The 24,313-nt window shown below is 33.3% G+C and overlaps 1 protein-coding gene across 3 annotated transcripts; it reads right to left on the reverse strand.

The window, feature by feature from the left end:
• Nucleotides 1–690: 690 nt before the first annotated feature.
• On the reverse strand, nucleotides 691–23,282 carry LOC125661936 (receptor-type tyrosine-protein phosphatase alpha-like). Of its 3 annotated transcripts, XM_056146486.1 has the most exons (18): nucleotides 23,168–23,282; nucleotides 22,443–22,546; nucleotides 18,462–18,637; nucleotides 17,783–17,870; nucleotides 17,572–17,645; nucleotides 17,430–17,466; nucleotides 17,178–17,275; nucleotides 16,811–16,939; nucleotides 16,286–16,428; nucleotides 15,904–16,039; nucleotides 7,065–7,223; nucleotides 5,892–5,985; nucleotides 4,904–4,974; nucleotides 4,486–4,620; nucleotides 4,146–4,265; nucleotides 3,897–4,045; nucleotides 3,532–3,667; nucleotides 691–1,942 (listed from the first exon to the last, which is right to left on the reverse strand). In XM_056146486.1, the coding sequence occupies exons 2-18, from the start codon at nucleotides 22,474–22,476 to the stop codon at nucleotides 1,871–1,873; spliced, it is 1,851 nt and encodes a 616-aa protein (XP_056002461.1). In that variant the 5' UTR covers nucleotides 22,477–22,546; nucleotides 23,168–23,282; the 3' UTR covers nucleotides 691–1,870. The 3 variants fall into 3 exon arrangements, with proteins under 3 accessions (XP_056002461.1, XP_056002462.1, XP_056002463.1); XM_056146487.1 differs by lacking the exon at nucleotides 7,065–7,223 and having other exon boundaries at nucleotides 16,286–16,434; XM_056146488.1 differs by lacking the exons at nucleotides 691–1,942; nucleotides 3,532–3,667 and having other exon boundaries at nucleotides 3,756–4,045; nucleotides 16,286–16,434.
• Nucleotides 23,283–24,313: the final 1,031 nt, after the last annotated feature.

A 24,313-nucleotide genomic window follows, 5' to 3' on the forward strand; every position in this document is an offset into this window, starting at 1 on the left:
CACCATATGGAGGTGATAATGACATATTGCTACATAAATATGGGAAGTTGACTATGGAGTGGCTGAAATCATCCCGTTTATCATAAAGTTGAGTTGTTAGTTTGCCGTCAATATCTACCCTTAGTAAAATATCTAAGTATGAAGCAGAAGTTGACGACTCTATGGTGTCTTTTATTTCGAGTTCACTGGGATATATCAAATCGACATATCGACACATTGTTGATTATCGTCCATCTTTTAATGTTACAATTTACTACTCGAGAATAATGAAAAATAACACAGCTGTAAACAACTTTAGAAAACGTCAAGTGAGTTCATTGCATTTTATTTGGGAACATAAATTTATTGAACATTGACACTTACGAATTTTGTACGGATACAATGATTAGTTTTTACAATCCAGTTTAATATCTTGATACTTGGAAAAATTGAATGTCACGCATGTTTCGTCAAGTCATTAATGAAAGGCGAAGATAACGATCAATTTCATAAGTCGTATAACTCCTATAAGTAATGCAAAATGGAGAGTTGAGGAAACACGGAACCCTGGATATACCAATCTAATCTGAAAGTTGCAGTGACTTTTCATTTAAACTGAAGGGAAAAAATATGCTGACAAGAAAAAGACAAGCACCACCAGTTCTCATTAAAAAAACCAACATAATACACAAAATAATAACAAATTGTCTAAACACTTCCACAGTATTTATTCACTATCTAATTATCATCCCATCTCCAGTACTAGATCCTAAGGGGATACAGGCAGCGACCTAATGTGAAATTAGGAATATATTTTGACTATTATCAGTAATACAATGGTGATAAATGTCATATTTGATTTAGAATTAAAAATACAAAAAATAAAAATGCATGATATGCAGTGATTAAAATGTTAATCGGATCTGGAGGGACTGTAGAGGCTGCAAAACCCATTTTTGGACACGTTAAACGGACAAAACATTGGTACACTTTAGTTTTTGGAAGGGGTATGCTTCTCTGTCACTATCCCCTCATTGGAAAATATTCTAGATCAGCTCATGTAATCCTTCTCAGAATTGTTAACGTTTACATTGAAAAGGGTTAAGAAAACACAGTCATGATCAATTTCACATTTTCGATTCAACATCTTTTATACACATCGATATATGAAAAACATCTTTCCGCCATATCTAAGTATAATTTATAAAGAAAAAAAAAATGTGGGGAAACATTGCGTTCAATAATATTTTCTTCCAAAATATAGAATAATAGATGACTAAGCATCTAATCCTTTTTGGAACATACAAATCTTAATTGTTTTTATCAAACATAGACTAATAACATGTAAACATTCCAAAAAGGAATTAAATTTGACATGTTAAATCACACCCAATGAGGAGATTGCAACAGGAATGCTATGTTTTTGAGTTTTTGTTCTACTAACAAATTTCAATTGTTGACCAGTGTAACTATTTCTTACTACACCTTGAATAAATAATTAAAATTCAGAATCAAATGTAACTCACTTAAAACATTTAAAAGTCGTTATCAGTTGTAAATACAAATTGAAAGTAAATTGAAAGCAGTTTCCAGTTTTGATTAACACATAGTGATTTCTTTTAAGCATGAATAAGTTGTCTTGACGAAGATACATTTTATCTCTAAACAACAGTCTAGTAAATTCAGACTATGTGCATGCATCACGCATAATATCATTAATACTAGTTTACTAAAATAATGTGTTGATAATTTCGTCTGTAAGCTATACAGGCGAAGGAGTTGGATTTAATGAACTATCTCTTGGTATAAAAAACTGAAACTGCGTAGCCTCATAATTCTTTTATCCGAAAAATGAACAAGAATATATTGTATAGTTCATCTATAAGCCCTCTTAACAATTTGCGTACACACTGTCATTTTGCAAATATTCTGTAACAACATCATGGCACAGCTGGTATTCATCCTGTAAAAATAGAAATGATTTCAATAAAGTCTACAGGTCATTCACAGAACAGTGTGTTTAATAGCTTCTACATTTATATACATTGTACGAGTTCTATGTCTGATAGGTATTATTGAACGTAGTAGTACAGGGATTCAGAGAGAGTTATTCGTGACTATTCATGAAAGGCGAAGATAACGAACAGTGATCAATCTCATAACTCCTACAAGCAATACAAAGCAGATAGTTCGGCAAATACGGACCCCTGCACACACCAGATGTTGGATCAGGTGCCTAGGAGGAGTAAAGCGTCATGCAAAAAAAACCCAAAGAATTTCTACTTTTCCCCATATATCCATAGTATGTTACATATACGTGCAATCATATGATAAAAATGGAAAAGAAACAAGAGATCTGTCAAAAGCTTTACCTCGGTGTGTTTTGTTGAGATATAACGAACACATACATTTGCAGGAAAAAAAACCAAAATTGAATATCTTCTAACTTTAAACATTAAATTCAGCACCATCTTTACATCAGATTGATAGTTTGATTAGGTGTTGCCTTAGACTGTGTCCACTTGAATTTAACTGTTTGAATCGATGGGCTTCTTGAGCGGAGTATTGAATTATCAATATTTTTTGTATATATTGCGATATTTATTATGACCCATCCTTTATCCGGGGGGTCAATATCGGATCTTAGAATCTGTAACACTGCGTTACAATGTTACAACATTCATTTGTTAAGATTCAGTATTGTGTTCATAGACATATTTAGTAAAACTCGATACATATGTCTCAAGGAACACTTCTATTTCATCAACAAAGAGGGCTAAAGACGGGTGTACACGAGAAACATACGCCTCCGATGTACCTAGTTACAACTTCTGATTATGTCAAGTGGTTCATGTTTACTTTACTCTCAGTTTGTTTTTCTTTATCGGGTTTATGAAATGGAACATTATTAATTATGTTTACTGTCCATGCTTACACCTCGTAGTCACCCAATAGGACCTTTTGTGTTACCTAGAGTCCATATATCCCCTACATTTTATTTAGTTTTCTTGATAAGATTTATGAAATTGATCATTGTTCTTTATATTCACTGTATGATTGATCGTTGTTGTTGTTTTCACAAGGATGCGTTATTTAAGGTTAGTTCTAGGGGAGGTCAAGGAAAGTAAACGCTCATAAATTTATTAAGAGTAGACCATGCTTATAAATGTCATGATGTTTAAGTGTTATTGCTACACGAATCTACAAATTAAATGTTCTATACAACAGGGCAGTATAATTACACATCATTTGTGGCGGTTTGTTCCTTACAATTAGTGTTTTGATTGACAGATTGTTAAACAAAACGACAACAAAAAATGTTTAGTACACATCGTTAATATATATAATATGACAATGCTTGCTTTCAATGGAGCCATTGTCAACATCGTCAGATTCTTAAACAGATGCCCAACAACGTCAATAATTGTTACTTTTTTCTGACGTGAAAAAAAATGAGAGGAACAGGACATGTAAGCAAATCACAACAAAATAACCTAAGCCACACTCCCACCCTTGACTGCTTTGTTATTGACTTGTTTTTGTGATACATACCAAAGTAGACAGAAACTCAGTTCTGCGAACTTGAAGCTGACGTGTGATGGTGAAGATGTCCACTTCTTTGTCCATGGTGATCTGCTCAAGAGCGTTATAGACAACACAGAATGATCCACAACGCGTGGCCCCGTCGCTGATAAAGATAAAGCATTTCCTTCGATTCGTATGTTATTAGATATAATATTCCCATAGTAAATCACGATCTTTCATCTACACAATAGTTCTTTTTTTTTAGATATATGTTAAAATTTTTTTTTTTGACATTCTGCATTAGAAGATTAAAATCAAAGTTTGCATATGATAATTTAGTATAATACGCATTTAGTAACCCCGTTACCATTAATATTAGCTATCAAACACACCTGGACAAAATAAGAATTCTTCCATCCTGCTTCGTTTGTTCACTTTTTGCTTCTTTGACCATGTCTAGTAAGGCTCTCTTGTTTACAACTGATTCAGTTTCATTCCAGGTGTTACATTCTAGCACTGTTATTTGTATCTCAGAACTTCCCTAAAAAAAGCATGACCAATGATTTAGGTATCAATATTTTCATGAATTTAGTTGTTTAGAAAATTTTCTGTTGTAAATAATGAAATGCTTAAAGGCGTACTTTGGATTCTAGAATTATCTTTGTTGTAGAGACATTGCCTGAATTTGTTGATGTTTTCAGTCTCGCTGTAAAGTTTCCAATCATATTGTTGTCAGTTTTGGATGGGAACCAACGGGATGACTAAAAGTGAGAGAGCATTCGTAAGTATTTGTTCATGTAGATCTAAAAGAAATGTAATTCATTATTATGACGTCTTTATTTTCGCATCAAGTTTACCATTAGTAGTATTGCTAATTTCATTCTTATATTACATTTTTTTTATGAATATGGCTCTACCATATTTTTTAATTGTGAAATTAGTAATGCAGTCAATGTAATAAATTGCTGATTAATGTCTTACAGATTTAAGGTCTTTCAAAGGACACATGAATACCACTACACGGGCATCAAAATCTTTCACGAGTTTCAGAAAATCTTCTGAGTAGTCAGGCAGTGGATACTGAGCGCTAATGAGAAGGTCGTTAGCGGTAAAAGTCTAAAAGAAAGTAAAGCATGAGCTAGACCTATATCGCCTGTAATGTTTAATGATACAGGAAACATATTAAAACTTTAATATCCATCGAGCGACTGTTTGGTACTTACAAAATTGTTTATCAAGATTTAAAAGTTGACTCAAATGAAATAGCTCAAATAATTTTATATCTATGAAAAAATTGTCATTCAATGTATTTCAAAGAAATTTAAGATGAACTTCAAAATATATTTATCTAACATACCCATTGGAAATTTCTTTTGATATTGATATAAATATACTAGACCTGATGTAAAACAGCATTGTAATATGTACTTCGTTCCTTTGCGTAGGACAGACGGCACATAAATCTCTCCACTGGAGATCAAGAACAATCAGAAAGTTGCTTCATAATTAAATCTCGTGAAGAAGTATTGGCTGTGAAAGTGATGAGGACCATTATTTGCTCACAATTGGCATAGGAATATGTATTAATGATTAATAAAAACCAATTGTTTTGTACAAAACCCAGAGAAACCTAATAAAACTACGTTAGATAACCGCTTTTAATGTGACGAAATATATATGGAAGAACTGTTGTCTTGGAAGACAATCATTATCTAATCACTAAAATCACACATCCATGTGCCTGTATTGAGATTAAAAAGTGTTTGATTAATTAAATACTGGTGCTATTACTGAAATACATAATATACAGCAATTCTAATTGAATTCAATTTTAGGTGACAAAATGACAGCTAAAGCCCCTTTAACATCATTATAAATACCGTAAATAACGGTGATATGTTTCATGAAACTTTCAATGAAAATTACATGAGATGTTCGTAATTGATGAAGCATCACAGATTTAAATGCTATGTGTAATATGACCCTTCGACAAGCATGATAGCATTGATCAACATTACACTGGTTTATTGCACAAAGGGAAAACTCTGCTTTTGTCCATAAAAAGTTGTATAGAAAATGATAAATTTGCAGTACCAATAATTTCAAACACAAAAGGTTTGTAAAACTGTGTTAGAATGTCTGTATACTCGTAAAATAGAAAGACCCTCACGGAGAAGAAATAAAAAAGAAATCCATTAAGTATCATTTTTGTAAGCTCTTTTGAAGACGGAAACATCATTTATATTTTACTAATGCATGGTGTTAAGATTGACTGCTAGCTAAAAGAATTAACACAAGGAAGAAATGTTACAACATATAAAAAACCCAAACAAACAACGTAAATATATCAGAATGTCAGATAAGTGGAAACAGAAATGAACGTGAACCTGGTAGAACACTGTTGGTGTAGTTGGCGGTTATATTCGCACGTCCAGACTCATAATCCTTCTGTAAGTATTCCTTCCGAAGTGAGAGTAACTCCTGTAAAATAAAACACAGAGTTCTGAGAGTAACTCCTGTAAAATAAAATACAGAGTTCTGAGAGTAACTCCTGTAAAATAAGATACAGAGTTCTGAGAGTAACTCCTGTAAAATAAAATACAGAGTTCTGAGAGTAACTCCTGTAAAATAAAATACAGAGTTCTGAGAGTAACTCCTGTAAAATAAAATACAGAGTTCTGAGAGTAACTCCTGTAAAATAAAACACAGAGTTCTGAGAGTAACTCCTGTAAAATAAAATACAGAGTTCTGAAATCTGTCTTTGTGGATCTGAATAAAAAATTAAATAAGTTCATGGTAGCATAGTTAATGTTGTTTTCGTCTTGGGGGATTTATATTTGGTGGATCTACCCAGTAATTAACCCCATTTCAAAGATTGTTCAGTGAAAGCAATGGAAAGATACGCGAAAGTTATGTACAAAAACTAAAGAATAATCATTTAGAACTGCACACTTTGTACCTGTTCTCTATATTATGTAGTTCTTTTATTCTTGTACTTTGAGCTTTAGCCAGTTTTCGTAAATTTGTTTAGAATTATTTATCATCTCTGGAGAAACGTAACAGCAGTTAAATTGCAAACAAAGTTGCTATTATATATATTTGATCTTAACAGTTTAATTGTTATTGAATATTTGAGAATATAAACTGAATATAAATCTGAGTCAATATCTAAAGGAAACTCAACCTATCCGCGATTATGAACAATCTCTTTCGTTGCAACATAGTTACGGATATATCCAGCATTTGAATATTTGCTTCGCCTTTTTGTAATAATAATTCATCAAAATTAAAGGATGAGTAAAATTTGGCTCTTTTCATACGAAATGTTTCATCTAGATTATCTCCCGTAAAATGCAACAACACATTATTCATTTTATCTCTTACACGTACAATCTTGATGTGTACACTCAGTTATGACCCCACAAGCATTGTTTCGTAGTATAATATTTGTTGACTAGTCTGATATGTACTCTCTCTCTCTCTCTCTCTCTCTCTCTCTCTCTCTCTCTCTCTCTCTCTCTCTCTCTCTCTCTCTCCTGCATTTTATTTTTGATAATCACCTCAAATTCAGAAGACCTTGGGGACTTCTTAGTGACATCTCCAGCATTCACATAACACGATTCTTCTCCACATTCTTGTAAAAACTGTTCTGTTGTCAAGCATCTAGATTTTCCACGGAAGGATTCAAACAATGCAAGATAAACAGTTTTGTACTGGTCCTAAAGTCAACGGAAAAATACAAAATTAAAGAAATTCGATAGGGCTTTGTAGACGATTGTTTCATTATCAAAGTATATGCAAGAAGAGGAAACATTATGTTCAGATCTAAAGATAATATAGAATAGCCTACGCATACGGAAATTTACTTCCACTGAGATTGCAAAATGTGTAACAATAACTGTCATGTTTTATATAGACCAATGACCTATCGTAATTACTGGAGTCCCATTGGCTGCATTGCTCACCTGAGACAACATGTATCTTTGTAATCTTTGCGTTTGCAATGTGGGCCACTTCCTAGCTACACACCATGGATGAATAAACTTCAAATAACACCCTATTAGCATGCTATCATATTCATCTCACGTTCTTTAAAAAATGGCTATCCATTCTATGGTATGCTTTGAAAAAGATTGAATCATCTTGGGACCTCCATTGTTCTCGTTATTCTGGACACAGGAATTCTGGACACAGAATAGTTTGAACAAACTTGATTTTACTAAGTATAAGGCAACATTTTTCATAATAACAGTACAGTTATGTTTAAAAATATATATACAAAATAAATCCCCTTGCAAGGGATATGGGCTTTCCATCCTTTTTACATCGTAACATACAAATGTACTAGCCAACTTTGGCTGAAATACACATATTGACAGTGTAAAAGAAGAGTGCAGAAGAAGTTTGAAACACAACACATTTTTATCAATTTTGAATTACATACACTTTGTATGAACTCCATGTGTGGAAATTTTAATTTGTCCCCTTTCCCCAAAATTCCTCTCTGCTAGGTTTGGTCAAACTTAATCCAGTAGTTCCAGAGAAGAAGTTGAAAATGTGAGAAGTTTTTGACCTCGATCAATGACACCGACAAAAGATAACCATCAGAATAAATACCTTTGCCTCAGGTGAGCTAAGAAGTTTTCGTGCATTACCTGTCCTTCACTAAATGTCTGTCGACCATTATGATTGTTTTTTTCCCCGAAAGATCTAGTAATAACAAGTTTTTTTCTGAATGCTACTGAACCCCCTCCCCAAATGATGAGCTTGAATGTGATATACATATGCAGACAATATTCATACATGTCTTATGTTGTATATCCATGCACATTGCAGACATGAATTAATTGCTGAAAACAATAATCATTCAAGTCTAACAGGTATGCAGGTGCCGGAATTGGACTGTCTAGTTTCGATGCCGTAAAAGAGAGTGTCGGATGTGTTTGTATTCTTTGAACAAAGGTTTTGATAATCTTATTTTTACCAGTCATGGACTCGGGTTCTACTTAGCAATGGTTTCACGTCCAGTGTCTGAATGGCCTTTCTAAGCCACGTTCGATGCGTTTTAAAAATACTTTAGTCTGCATAAAATGATTATAAAAGCTCGAGCATTCTAAATAATTAAAGGTTTCAAGGAGTGAGACACAGTTTTGTTGTTTATTCTCAATTTTACCGACGTTTATGTACATTCCCAACATATTTCTGGACTCTTTGTTCAGTATTTTTTATGAACTAAAAGATAGGATTGTGGAAAGTCTGATAAAAAGCTGCAAGAAATAATGTATGGGGTCGAACAGATATTCTGAATCGCACTCTAAATGGGTTGAGTCATATTTTCTTTACAATGGCAGAACACAGATTGAGTGCTTTAGAAGGCTTGTCATTCAGACTGTGTTATTGCGGGTCTATTATGCAAGTTGAAGGTAACGCCCGGGATAAATTTCGTTATTTAAAACTTGCCGAATAAAACCCAAAGTATTTACGTTAAAATACAACAAGAAAATGTAGTTCGGACTTCCATCTCGTTTTGACATATACATGGCATTCAAGATATTGATGTTGAAGATATCGACGTTTAACTGTACAATATACACATATTCTATTTCATGCAAGGAACTCATGATGTTTATCAGATGTTATCGCAAACACGTGTTGCTATTGACAATGTCCGCAATTCTGTAACATTTAACGGGGAATTTTTCAAAAGAAAGCGTCCATACGTTTGGGGGAAATATGTACACAAGATCAGGAAGCCCAGATAAAATTTCAGTTTGAAGTAGAATGATAAGTTCAATTGTTAGTATGTTTTGGTCTTCTTTGTTTCGGTTGTTTTGGCAGGTAGCGCTCGTCTACACTTCTACAAAAACACATGTATTAAAAAGCAATGAGATATCTTTTTGAAATATTTCTTTGAAGAAAATGTATTAATAGACTGATTAAACGATGATCAAGACTAAGTTTCATTTTGAAGTAAAATTGTGTGTGTAATCAAATACTGATGATTTGTATTCTACTTTGCTTTGTTAAATTTAATCAAACAGCTCTAGTCTACCTGCGACAGATCTGAGATTGTATAAACATGCATCAATATTTTTATGAAACGTTTCTATGAAGGTAATGTACTCATCGATTCACATTAAATCAAACGATTTGTAAATAGTAGCATTGTAACACATCTTACTACACGTGCTTGTAAATGCAAACAGTGACATTGTAACACATCTTACCACACTTGCTTGTAAATGTAAATAGTAACATTGTAACACATCTTACTACACGTGATTGTAAATGTAAATAGTAACATTGTAACACATTTTAGTACACGTGCTTGTAAATGTAAATAATAACATTGTAACACATCTTACTACACATGCTTGTAAATGTAAATCGTAACATTGTAACACATCTTACTACACGTGATTGTAAATGTAAATAATAACATTGTAACACATCTTACTACACGTGCTTGTAAATGTACATAGTAACATTGTAACAAATCTTACTACACATGCTTGTAAATGTAAATAGTGACATTGTAACACATCTTACTACACGTGATTGTAAATGTAAATAGTGACATTGTAACACATCTTACTACACGTGATTGTAAATGTAAATAGTAACATTGTAACACATCTTACTACACATGCTTGTAAATGTAAATAGTAATATTGTAACACATCTTGTTACACGTGCTTGTAAATGTAAATAGTGACATTGTAACACATCTTACTACACGTGCTTGTAAATGTAAACAGTGACATTGTAACACATCTTACTACACGTGATTGTAAATGTAAATAGTAACAATGTAACACATTTGACTACACGTGATTGTAAATGTAAATAGTAACATTGTAACACATCTTACTACACGTGATTGTAAATGTAAACAGTGACATTGTAACACATCTTACTACACGTGATTGTAAATGTAAATAGTAACAATGTAACACATCTTACTACACGTGCTTCTAAATGTAAATAGTAACATTGTAACACATCTTACTACACGTGCTTGTAAATGTAAATAGTAACATTGTAACACATCTTACTACACATGCTTGTAAATGTAAATAGTGACATTGTAACACATCTTACTACACGTGCTTGTAAATGTAAATAGTAACATTGTAACACATCTTACTACACATGTTTCTAAATGTAAATAGTGACATTGTAACACATCTTACTACACGTGCTTGTAAATGTAAACAGTGACATTGTAACACATCTTACTACACGTGCTTGTAAATGTAAATAGTAACATTGTAACACATCTTACTACACGTGATTGTAAATGTAAATAGTAACATTGTAACACATCTTACTACACGTGCTTGTAAATGTAAACAGTGACATTGTAACACATCTTACTACACGTGATTGTAAATGTAAATAGTAACATTGTAACACATCTTACTACACATTCTTGTAAATATAAATAGTAACATTGTAACACATCTTACTACACGTGATTGTAAATGTAAACAGTGACATTGTAACACATCTTACTACACGTGCTTGTAAATGTAAATAGTGACATTGTAACACATCTTACTACACGTGCTTGTAAATGTAAATAGTAACAATGTAACACATCTTACTACACGTGATTGTAAATGTAAATAGTAACATTGTAACACATCTTACTACACGTGATTGTAAATGTAAACAGTGACATTGTAGCACATCTTACTACACGTGATTGTAAATGTAAATAGTAACATTGTAACACATCTTACTACACATGCTTGTAAATGTAAATAGTGACATTGTAACACATCTTACTACACGTGATTGTAAATGTAAATAGTAACATTGTAACACATCTTACTACACGTGATTGTAAATGTAAATAGTAACATTGTTACACATCTTACTAAACGTGCTTGTAAATGTAAATAGTAACATTGTAGCACATCTTACTACACGTGCTTGTAAATGTAAATAGTAACACTGTAACACATCTTACTACACATGCTTGTAAATGTAAATAGTGACACTGTAACACATCTTACTACACGTGATTGTAAAAGTAAATAGTAACATTGTAACACATCTTACTACACGTGATTGTAAATGTAAATAGTAACATTGTTACACATCTTACTACACGTGCTTGTAAATGTATATAGTAACATTGTAACACATTTTACTACACGTGCTTGTAAATGTGAATAGTAACATTGTAACACAGCTTACTACACATGCTTGTAAATGTAAATAGTGACATTGTAACACATCTTACTACACGTGATTGTAAATGTAAATAGTCACATTGTAACACATCTTACTACACATGCTTGTAAATGTAAATAGTAACATTGTAACACATCTTACTACAGATGCTTGTAAATGTAAATAGTGACATTGTAACACATCTTACTACACATGCTTGTAAATGTAAATAGTGACATTGTAACACATCTTACTACACGTGCTTGTAAATGTAAATAGTAACATTGTAACACATCTTACTACAGATGCTTGTAAATGTAAATAGTGACATTTTAACAAATCTTACTACACGTGATTGTAAATGTAAATAGTAACATTGTAACACATCTTACTACACATGCTTGTAAATGTAAATAGTAACATTGTAACACATCTCACTACACATGTTTGTAAATGTAAATAGTGACATTGTAACACATCTTACTACACGTGCTTGTAAATGTAAACAGTGACATTGTAACACATCTTATTACACGTTCTTGCAAATGTAAATAGTAACATTGTAACACATCTTACTACACGTGATTGTAAATGTAAATAGTAACATTGTAACACATCTTACTACACGTGATTGTAAATGTAAACAGTGATATTGTAACACATCTTACTACACGTGATTGTAAATGTAAATAGTAACATTGTAACACATCTTACTACACGTGATTGTAAATGTAAATAGTAACATTGTAACACATCTTACTACACGTGTTTGTAAATATAAACAGTGACATTGTAACAAATCTTACTACACGTGATTGTAAATGTAAATAGTAACATTGTAACACATCTTACTACACGTGCTTGTAAATGTAAATAGTGACATTGTAACACATCTTACTACACGTGCTTGTAAATATAAACAGTGACATTGTAACACATCTTACTACACGTGATTGTAAATGTAAATAGTAATATTGTAACACATCTTACTACACGTGCTTGTAAATGTAAACAGTAACAATGTAACACATCTTACTACACTTGCTTGTAAATGTAAATAGTAATACATCTTACTACACGTGATTCTAAATGTAAACAGTAACATTGTAACACATCTTACTACACGTGATTGTAAATGTAAATAGTAACATTGTAACACATTTCACTACACGTGATTGTAAATGTAAACAATAATATTGTAACACATCTTACTACACGTGATTGTAAATGTAAATAGTAACATTGTAACACATCTTACTACACATGTTTGTAAATGTAAATAGTAACATTGTAACGCATCTTACTACACGTGCTTGTATATGTAAATAGTGACATTGTAACACATCTTACTACACGTGCTTGTAAATGTAAACAGTGACATTGTAACACATCTTACTACACGTGCTTGTAAATGTAAATAGTAACAATGTAACACATCTTACTACACGTGTTTGTAAATGTAAATAGTAACATTGTAACACATCTTACTACACATGCTTGTAAATGTAAATAGTAACATTGTAACACATCTTACTACACATGTTTGTAAATGTAAATAGTAACATTGTAACGCATCTTACTACACGTGCTTGTAAATGTAAATAGTGACATTGTAACACATCTTACTACACGTGCTTGTAAATGTAAACAGTGACATTGTAACACATCTTACTACACGTGCTTGTAAATGTAAATAGTAACAATGTAACACATCTTACTACACGTGATTGTAAATGTAAATAGTAACATTGTAACACATCTTACTACACGTGATTTTAAATGTAAATAGTAACATTGTAACACATCTTACTACACGTGCTTGTAAATGTAAATAGTGACATTGTAACACATCTTACTACACGTGATTGTAAATGTAAACAGTGACATTGTAACACATCTTACTACACGTGATTGTAAATGTAAACAGTAACATTGTAACACATCTTACTACACGTAATTGTAACTGTAAATAGTAACATTGTAACACATCTTACTACACATGTTTGTAAATGTAAATAGTGACATTGTAACACATCTTACTACACGTGATTGTAAATGTAAACAGTGACATTGTAACACATCTTACTACACGTGATTGTAAATGTAAATAGTAACATTGCAACACATCTTACTACACATGTTTGTAAATGTAAATAGTGACATTGTAACACATCTTATTACACGTGATTGTAAATGTAAATAGTGACATTGTAACACATCTTACTACACGTGGTTGTAAATGTAAACAGTGACATTGTAACACATCTTACTACACGTGATTGTAAATGTAAACAGTGACATTGTAACACATCTTACTACACGTGATTGTAAATGTAAATAGTGACATTGTAACACATCTTACTACACGTGATTGTAAATGTAAACAGTGACATTGTAACACATCTTACTACACGTGATTGTAAATGTAAACAGTAACATTCTAACACATCTTACTACACGTGATTGTAAATGTAAACAGTGACATTGTAACACATCTTACTACACGTGGTTGTAAATGTAAACAGTGACATTGTAACACATCTTACTACACGTGATTGTAAATGTAAACAGTGACATTGTAACACATCTTACTACACGTGATTGTAAATGTAAATAGTAACATTGTAACACATCTTACTACACGTGATTGTAAATGTAAACAGTAACATTCTAACACATATTACTTTACGTACTTGCCCTGCTGTTACATGTAAGTTAACGAAAATGACAGAGACCAATCCATTTTAGGACGTGATGTTTTCTCATTGCTAAAAACTGAATACGATGGGTGTCTAGTTAGTTAACACTGAATACGACGGATGTTTAGATAGTTAACACTGAATATGATGAGTATCTAGATAGTTAACACTGAACACGATGGGTGTCTAGATAGTTAACACTGAATACGATGGCTGTCTAGATAGTGATGTTTTCTCATTGGTAAAAACTGAACACGATGGCTGTCTAGATAGTTAACACTGAATACTATGGATGTTTAGATAGTTAACACTGAATACGATGGCTGTCTAGATAGTTAACACTGAACACGATGGCTATCTAGATAGTTAACACTGAACACGATGGCTATCTAGATAGTTAACACTGAATGCGATGGATGTCTAGATAGTTAACAGGTTTTATAGGCTTATTCGCATTTTTAAAAGTAGTTTAAAGTTACTACTTTTTGCGAATTACTACATGTAGTATTAATTTCGTTTTATGTTTGACGTTTTCTTAAATTGATGAAAAAGTCAATTAATCATTTTTGAAGACTTGTATACATTTATCTTTAAAAACGGAGCTCTCTATTACTTGATGTATAATTGGTTTGAGTACATATGTACCATGCATAAAAATATTCATGTACACTAAAGGTTTTTAGGTTACAAAATTTGCTGTTTGTGCAATTGATCAATAGTGAAAAGAGGAAGCTATTTTGTCCTGAACGATTATAATTTATTTACCTTTCTCACGACGTTTTATCAGGAAGAAAATCAAACCGCAAGCCATTTACAGGTATTCAAACAAAAGTATGTTTTCTGATTCGGTAGATAAACGAATTGGATTACATAACGATAAAAGAATCAAGGAAGCAATATTTTAAGAAGGACACGACTTTAGTAGATTATCAGTAAAATAGACAGGGAAGAAACGCTGGCTTAAATGATAGGTATGTTTATGGGGATTTTTGTTGTAAATGACCTTGAAGTAGAACATTGTGATTCAAATAGTGTGTTTTATAAGTGTTTATGAAATGCTGTTAGCTTTTGCACGTAGAAAATATTTAATGCAAAGTCCCTACCCCCAAACAACTTCAATTGAAGCAATGGAATAAACTCAATGTAGATGAGTAGGAATTTATTTGTATATAAGGATACTGTTCATCAGATAAACCCCTTCCTAGATGACATATGCCGCTATGCTTTGGGAAAATTTACACAACACACATAGTAGGACCTTTGTTTGAAGTCTCCCATTTTTGGTTGATTAATGCATATTGATTAAGGATTAATGAATTTATGCAATGCGATCAATTAATCATCAAAATTGAAATAAATAAACGGGACATTAAATATCCATAATAACGAAATGTAAGGTAGAATTAAGGTATTTTGATTTAAATTCACAACAAACGGCACGAATTTCGAACAGAGTTTCTTGTATCTTTGTCCAATGGAATGGAGTTATTGACGTCATTGAAAAAGAAAGGTTGCTTACTTCGCCCTGAATCATGTTCATTCTGTCCTTCCTCATGGTTCTGACGTACATTGGTACGTTAATCCTACCCTTCCTCCAACCTTCCCGATAGAGGGCATCCAGAGCAATATATGTCCCCGTTCTACCAATGCCTGCGCTGTAATTTTAACATGCACCATAGAATAAAAGGTGAAGATAACGAACAGTGATCAATCTCATAACTCCTATAAGGAATGCAAAATAAATAGTTTGGCAAACACTGACCCTTAGACACACCAGAGGTGGGATCAGGTACCTAGAAGGAGTAAGTATCCCCTTTTAACCACTCGCGCCAGAAAATGTTTATATAAAATATTGAGAGATATATAAAACGTATTGTGTCATGATATAAAACGTATTGCACCTGCAGTGTACGACTGTGTATTCTCCGGAATATGATGAGGATGTTGTCATCACGTGACGATGGAAGATAACGAGACTGAGTGGATCTGGCACTCCATGGTCCGGCCATCTTGTGTAATGAAACATCACTACCTCACGGTCTCTCTGTTCCTAGAAAACATCAAATAAGAACATTTCAGTTAGAGAAACATTGTAGAGCATTGCCTTGACCTAATAAAATTTTATCTATGGACTTTGTATAATGATGATTATGCAACGAATTACGATATAAGTCACTGTAGTTAGAATTAATCTGCTAAAATAAAACAAAGTGGTATTGATAGGTAATCTTTAATCTTATTGTTAATTCTGTCTCAAACTGAAGGGAAAAATGTTTGATATGAAGTATTCTGATGATGATGCTCTGCGATAATTTGCATATCTGTTTGAAGTTGCAAACGATTCATGATTAGTATGTTTATGGTACGCATTTTGCTCAAAAGTAAGGTCATTATGAAATATGACTTCATAAATATTTGGACCTCACCTTGCCGTTGTAGAATTTGAACTGCCTTATCGTACAATTAGCATAATCTTTCTCTCCCACGTTTCTAATATTGAGGTCTCCATCCTGGATTTTATCGTTGATGCCTGGCCAGTATAGGGCACATTTGTTCTAAATATTAAAGAGTCTAAAATTCAGTTCAAAGTAAAGAAGGAATTCATAAAATGCATCAATTGGCAGTATCACTCCGAACGTAATACAACAAATTACATCTGGTTATAAAGTAAATATATCAAATAAAGTATGTATTTTCATACGTCAACAAATTTAGCTATCGTATTTATAAAGTTTACACAAACATGCATATGCTGATAAGCTGATAAGAGAAATAATTCAGTCAATGGCATACCTTTGCACCCTCCTTTAAATTCGTTAAACAGACAATGACGAAAACACCCTCTTGCCAAACCATTCTCCAGAAATCAGTTATTGTCTTTGGTTTGGGACCTGATGTATAGCAAACGTATTTCGTTTTCGTTTTACCAAGATCACGATTTACATATATCTATATATATCAGAATAAGAATTTATACCTCATTTATTTGAAGTTGAACACTTATTTTTGATATTTCTGAACTTTATGTTGGTGAGATTCACAAACCTTGAGTTGCGATATAGGCCCGCTTTCCCCCTGCATCCTATAATAGAAATGATGTTTTTGGTATTCTATGTTGTATATTTTAGTGAATAATACATATCGATGCACAAGTGCTATACAGCTGATTGACATGACAAGTACTCACTTCGATATAGTTGGCATTAATATAACCTCCATCGTTTGTGGACGTAGTTTTCAAAATAACTCGAGAATGGTCATCTATGGAAAAATGTTTATTATATAAATCTATATTTTCATTTCCATGCAAGAAATGTTTGATTTTTCAAAAACGTCTTCACTGTAATATAGCGAAAAATATTCCTGATGGTTACTAAACAGAAATATGTAGTACTCACACGGAAACGTTGTTGTGTATCTATTTTTCGGTTTGTTTTCGGGCTTCTTGGCTTCCTCACATGGATGAAGTTCGCCTCTTGGGATTTCCTATCAATCTCATGATATTCAATTCTCTAACAGTGTTATTTTCTGGGATTACAAACTGTTTTAATATTTTCTAAATTGCTTCCAATCCTCTAATAGATATACCTTCATTATTGAACATAAAAATCATTTGCATTCCAATAAAGCTAGTATGGTTAGAAATTGTTATGCAGCACCATTGGGACAAGGAGGACATAAACTAAATATCAGGACTCCTGTACCCCTGGGGTTTCAGGGATGGGACAGAGACTGCTAACATATCTTGTTTTATACTGTTGCTGAATATTAGACTTTAGCTTAGATATTCAAAGAACAGGGCTTTTCCTCTAAATGTTGAGCCCTCGAGAATAGTGATGCGTTTAACTAGTACTCAGGTGACTGATAAGGCCCGCAGGCCTCTTCTTAAGATTTAATGTTCATGAAGGAAAAGAGAGTAAATATTAGGAGTGACTGTCTAGGTTTTGCTGGGGAGGCATACATGGTGTAAATTTCTTGCTCAAGGTTAAATAGTGTCCATGATATTAACAAACTGGACATGAATGTTTATCTATTGGAAATGTAGATGTAGTTATCTAAAGTACTTTTAATTCATACGTGATATTCATGTTTGAAGCCAGCATGCTCTCCCAAAGACATCTTATCTATGATGGCCTGTAGGTTCTTCACTGGGATGGTTTTGTTTGTTGGACGACCTCTCTTTACAGTTTCAATGACATCACTGATAGGGGGGTCCACGTTGTTCACATTTTCATTCCGTTGATTGTTGGTTGCTACAACGATGTAGATATGTATAAATTTAATACCAAATGCTAAATTGGCATTTTTGATACAATGCAAAATCATTTACAGAATGATGTCGAACTGATTCATTTCAGGTATAAATGTTAAGGGATAATGCATGGATATTCACATTGATCGCTTTGGTGCTGATACTATTTATGAGCTAATGAATATTTAGTATACGTCTTCATAAATTGTTATATATGCCATTTTCTTATAGACAATGGGGATAATTCTCACAAAATAGGTTGTCACACTATTGTCAACACTTGATGTTTTGACGCGGAAAGAATTTTTTATGAAACGATTTTTGTCGTCCGTCGTCTTGCGTCGTCCGTCGTGCATCAACAATTGAACATTTTAAACTTCTTCTTGATAACTACCATTCCAATTATTTTCAAATTTGGTACGGAGTATCTTTGAGACAAGGGGGACATAGATTTTAAATTTCAGGTATCCAGCATCCCCGGGGCTTTAGGGGTGGGGCAAAAACTACCCAAATTGACAAAGTTTTAAAAATCCTCTTCTCAAGAACCGCACATGTGTAAGAAAAACTAAATGCATAGTGATGGACATCAGGAAGACCTCTACCAAAATTGTAAATTTCATGATCTCCGGGGTAGAGGTTCTGACCCCAGGGTGGGGCCAAACTTGGTATATAGTGTTTATGTGTAAAACACTTAAATAACATCTTCTTTAGTGATGTTGATACTATTTTGAAACTTAATAACTATTTAGAAAGAGCATATAGTCCTTTACCAAAATTGTAAATTTGATGATCCCATGGGAAGGGTTTTTGGTATCAGGTTGCCAAAATGGTAAGTTATTAAATGTGTGAATAATAAACATTTTTAACTTCTTGATAACTCTCATTCAAATTCTTTTCATATTTTGTATGAATCATCTTTGGAACAGGGGGAACATGAGTGGTAAATTTCAGGATTCCTGCACCCCTGGGACCTTAGAGGTGGGGCTAAAACTGCCCAAAATTGACAAATTTTCAATAATCTTCTTCTCAAGAACTGCACATGTGTAAGACAAACTGAATGCATGGCGATGGAGAGCAGGAAGGCCTCAACCAAAATTGTAAATAAATCCCCGGGGTTGGGCTTCTGGCTCCAAACTTGTTTTATAGTGTTGATGTGTAAATCACTTAAATAACATCTTCTTTAGTGCTTTTGATACTAAATTGAAAGTAAATGGATAGAGCAGGTAGTCTTTTACCAAAATTGTAAATTTGATGATCCCCAGAGTAAGGGTTCTGACCCGAGGTTGTGGCCAAACTTAGTATATGGTAGTTATGTGTAAGTGTGCTGATATTGTATAAAATATAAATGCATATTTAGGAATAGTAGAAAGGGAGGTACAAAAAATTGTGAATTTCAATCAAAACCCAGGGTTATGATTTCAAGATGAGTCCAAATTAGTCATATATTTTGATGTTTTAATGTTGATATACCTTTTATTTAAAGCTTTTCATCAGTGTATGCACTTTTTAAGGCAGTTATGTTTTAAGAACACATCTTGTTTTATACTGTTGCTGAACATTAGAATTTAGTTTAGATATTCAGAAAAGGATTTTTTTCTAGTTTTCATAGCCCATGAAATTAGTGATACTTTTTCACTAGTATTCAGGTGACCGACAAGGCCTGTGGCCCTCTTGTTATGATATACCAGGTGAAGAACAAATTGAATATTTGCGGAAGTAATATCTAATTCCATTAGCCTGTCAAGTAAAATTGTGGAAAGAAAACTACCTAAAAACAAGCAATGTACAACAAATCTTATGCAAAATCCATGTTTATCTTTAACCCCCTACCCCCATGACATGTTCTTAACTCCTTAACTATGAGACAGGACTTTTATTCATTCTGAATAATACAATAATAATAATAGGAATTACATCAAAGGTATGCTTTAATTCTAACCTTAGGCCTTTGAAAAATATGCATGATTAAATCTGTTGCAAGACATGAAGCAAATCAACTAAATACCGGAGGCTAGGATCACATTAGAATTTGTTAATCAACCTTCTGTCTGATAAAAACTGAGGTATTCTGAATGAAAACAACTCAATAAAATTTGAGGATAACGATCAGTGATCAATCTCATAACTCTTATAAGAAATACAAAATAGAGATTTGGACAAACAAGGACCCCTGGACATACAAGAAGTGGGATCAGTCGCCTAGGAGGAGTAAGTATCCCCTGTCGACCGGTCACACCAGCCGTGGGTCCTAAATCTTGATTAGGTAAACGGAGCTATCCGTAGTCAAAATCAGTGTGCCACGAACTCTCTAACAATCTGTATGAAAGATGTCAGACAGCATTTGACCCAATTATAGGTTGTGTTGGCAAGCTAGATTGTCATATCGGTCATATACTTTGCAAAAGGTTGACTTTAAACAAGACGGTTAAAACCCTTGCACCATCAACTTGTTTGTTAGTAGCCTGTCTTAATATAAAAACTGATCATACGCAAAACAAACTCTTGCGTATCTAATCGATTGAGAGATATAAACACCGCATGCAGGTGATAATGGAAAATTGCCACATAAATATGGGGAGCTGACGATGGAGAAGCTGAAATCATCCCGTTGATCATAAAGTTGATTTGTAATTTCGCCGTTAATATCTACATGCAAGGTGAAGATAACGAACAGTGATCAATCTCATAACTCCTACAAGCAATATAAAATAGATAGCTGGGCAAACACGGACCCCTTGACACACCAGAGGTGGGATCAGGTGCCTAGAAGGAGTAAGCATCCCCTGTTGACCGGTCACACCCGTGTGAGCCCCATATCCTGATCAGGTAAACGGAGTTATCCTCAGTCAAAATCAGTGTGCCAAGAACGGCTTAACAATCGGTATGAAACACGTCAGACAGCATTTGACCCAATGCGAGATTGTATTGACGAACTAGATCGTTATAACGACCATAGAATTTGCGAAATGCTGACTTCAATCGAGACTGTTGAAATCCCTGTACCATCAACTTGTTTGTCAGTAGCTTACCTCGATTTAAAAACTGACTATACGCAGAACAAGCTCTTGCATATCGAATCAGTTGAGATATATAAACACCATATGCAGGTGATAATGGAATATTGCTACATAAATGTGGGAAGTTGACGATGGAGAAGCTGAAATCATCCCGTTTGTCATACAGTTGAGTTGTTAGTTTGCCGTTAATGTCTAATTTAATAGAATATCTAGGTATTTTTACAGAAGTGGATGACTCTGTGGTGTCTTCTAATTCGAGTTCATAGGGATATATTGAATCGACATATGATTGATTGATTGATGTTTTCTGCCATACTCAACAATTTTTAATTTATCTGGTGGCGTCCAGTTTTTATTGGTGGAATAAAGAATCCAGTTGCAATGTACCTGGGAAGAGACCACCGACCTTCTGAAAGTAAACTGGGAAACTTTCTCACTTACTGGCGCGACCGGGATTCGAACACGCGACAACAGAGGTGTGAATGAAAATTACATTGTTAATGAATAAAACGTCGTCGATTTATCTAAACGTCGCATTGAAGACCATAATAAGATATCTTTTTCTTCTCACGTAGAAAGTTTTGAATAAATTCTGCTTCATTTGAATATAACAGATCAGCTAACAAAGAAACGTAATTCGAGCTGATCACCTTAGACACGAAGTTTGTGTGAGCTGTTCATGCTACAGGTTGTATCATAAATGACACGTGGCTTTTAGTTACATATCAAATACACATACCTTAGACGAAAAGATAAAAAAAATAGAATAAATAAAACATGTATGATTACGTTTTGGTAAGGATTCTTTAGTTTTCATTTCCATCGGAGAGGAGTCCTTGTTTTGAATGATAGTTTCTTTCACTTCGGATCTTGCAGACTTTCTTCTCCTTAATCTAGGAAAAATATATATATTAATTTTTCAAATGCACAAGTAATTTAGTAAGATCGTATGGTTCTCCAAAATAGTTTGTTTATTTCTTATATTGACAGAATCATAGTAGTGAACAGAAATCTGGTGTATATGAAAAAGAAGCAAACACAGGTAGTGGTTGTTCCTTGTAAAAGTACTTGTCGTATAGAAGTGATAATCGAAATTCTTTCGGATATCCTTAGATTTAGGTTTCGATTCATTATAAGAGTACATACACACATGAACATTTTCTCTTAACGCCAGGCATATATTTACATTTGGGACACCTACCTGAAGCCGGTGTCACAGAATGAGAGTATGTCATTCCGTCAATTGTAAAGTGATTGAATGGCTACTAAAAGGTGTCTGAGTGGCAAAGCGTTCTGTAAACTTTCAGTCAACTTTGTATTCACGTGTGTAGTGGAGTGTTATGTCAAATACATGTACATATCAAGAAAAGATTAAAAAATAGAATATAACGATTTACGTCATGGCAGAAATTTCTTACTTGTCGATTTATGAAATATTTTTTTATGTTGTGATATTATATATTTGTGGATTGTATACCTATCTAATAACAAACTGATTCACTGAGATGGTGTACCTTAAGAATAAAACAGCCAACACAGCTAGGACAATCACAACGGAACATCCACCGACAGCGCCACCTACTGTCAATGTGTCCGATGAAAGGTCATCAGCAGAAAGAAAATCAGAACCAATACCTAAATAAATATAAGACAGTATTTTTTGCATTAAACATAGGGCTATGTGATCATTACCATTCGTAAGTTTTTAGGTTGGTGTGAAAATCTCAAATTCAAATGATATAAACAGGAGAGTTAGCGCAAGGGAACTCTAGATGAACACAGTCAAGAGTTAGTGGGCATATTTGTTATGCAGCAAAGACGATTCATTGCATATAGCAGTTATGAGATTAACTAACATTCGTTATCTTCACCTTTCATAAGTTTTTCGAAAGTAATTTATTGATTATTATCGTAGATGAGAACAAGTTATGAAATTAATCACTGTTCGTTATCTTCACCTTGCATTGATTTATTTTTTGTCAGGAGACAGTGCAAACAAATACACGATATGGTAAAATTAACTGAATTCTAGCTTTTCTGGTACCGTGACTAATCATAAATATATCGTAGGGTACATATTTGGAAAGTTGGTAAAGATAAACTTCATTTCTAACATGTATTGCACTCAAAATTTGTATGGCTACAGGAAAACCAGTGTCAACAAGTTTCACGGAAATGTAAAAATGATATACATGATGCATAACTATACTGTTATAGATACAAATAATTTATTGCATTCGAAGTGGAGAACAAATGATGTCAAATAGATAGGGTGGTTTAAAACAGGTCATGGGGTCACAGATACATACGCTTTATAAATGCACCAACCTTTATCACATTTTCCGCCGGGTAATGAACCAAAACACTCTAACGCGCAACTTCCATTGAATTTATCGCACGTGTTGTTAACGCAGTTTTTACTACATTTGTGAACACAGTTTATTCCATATGACCCCATGCATGCTGAAATTTAACGAAATATAATTCAATTAAACTGGAAATGTATGATATGAAAACATCACAACAAACTGCGTATCTGTTATTCATTATGCAAGTTTTCCCCCTAAATCACCCTACGTTAGGGTAGGTCATGGAAATCTCAATTGGGATAAAACCTTGAAGCAATGTGACGTCATGATTGAAATAAATATATGAGTAGG

Source organism: Ostrea edulis, chromosome 8 (genome assembly GCF_947568905.1).
Source record: "Ostrea edulis chromosome 8, xbOstEdul1.1, whole genome shotgun sequence".
Taxonomy (NCBI): domain Eukaryota; kingdom Metazoa; phylum Mollusca; class Bivalvia; order Ostreida; family Ostreidae; genus Ostrea; species Ostrea edulis.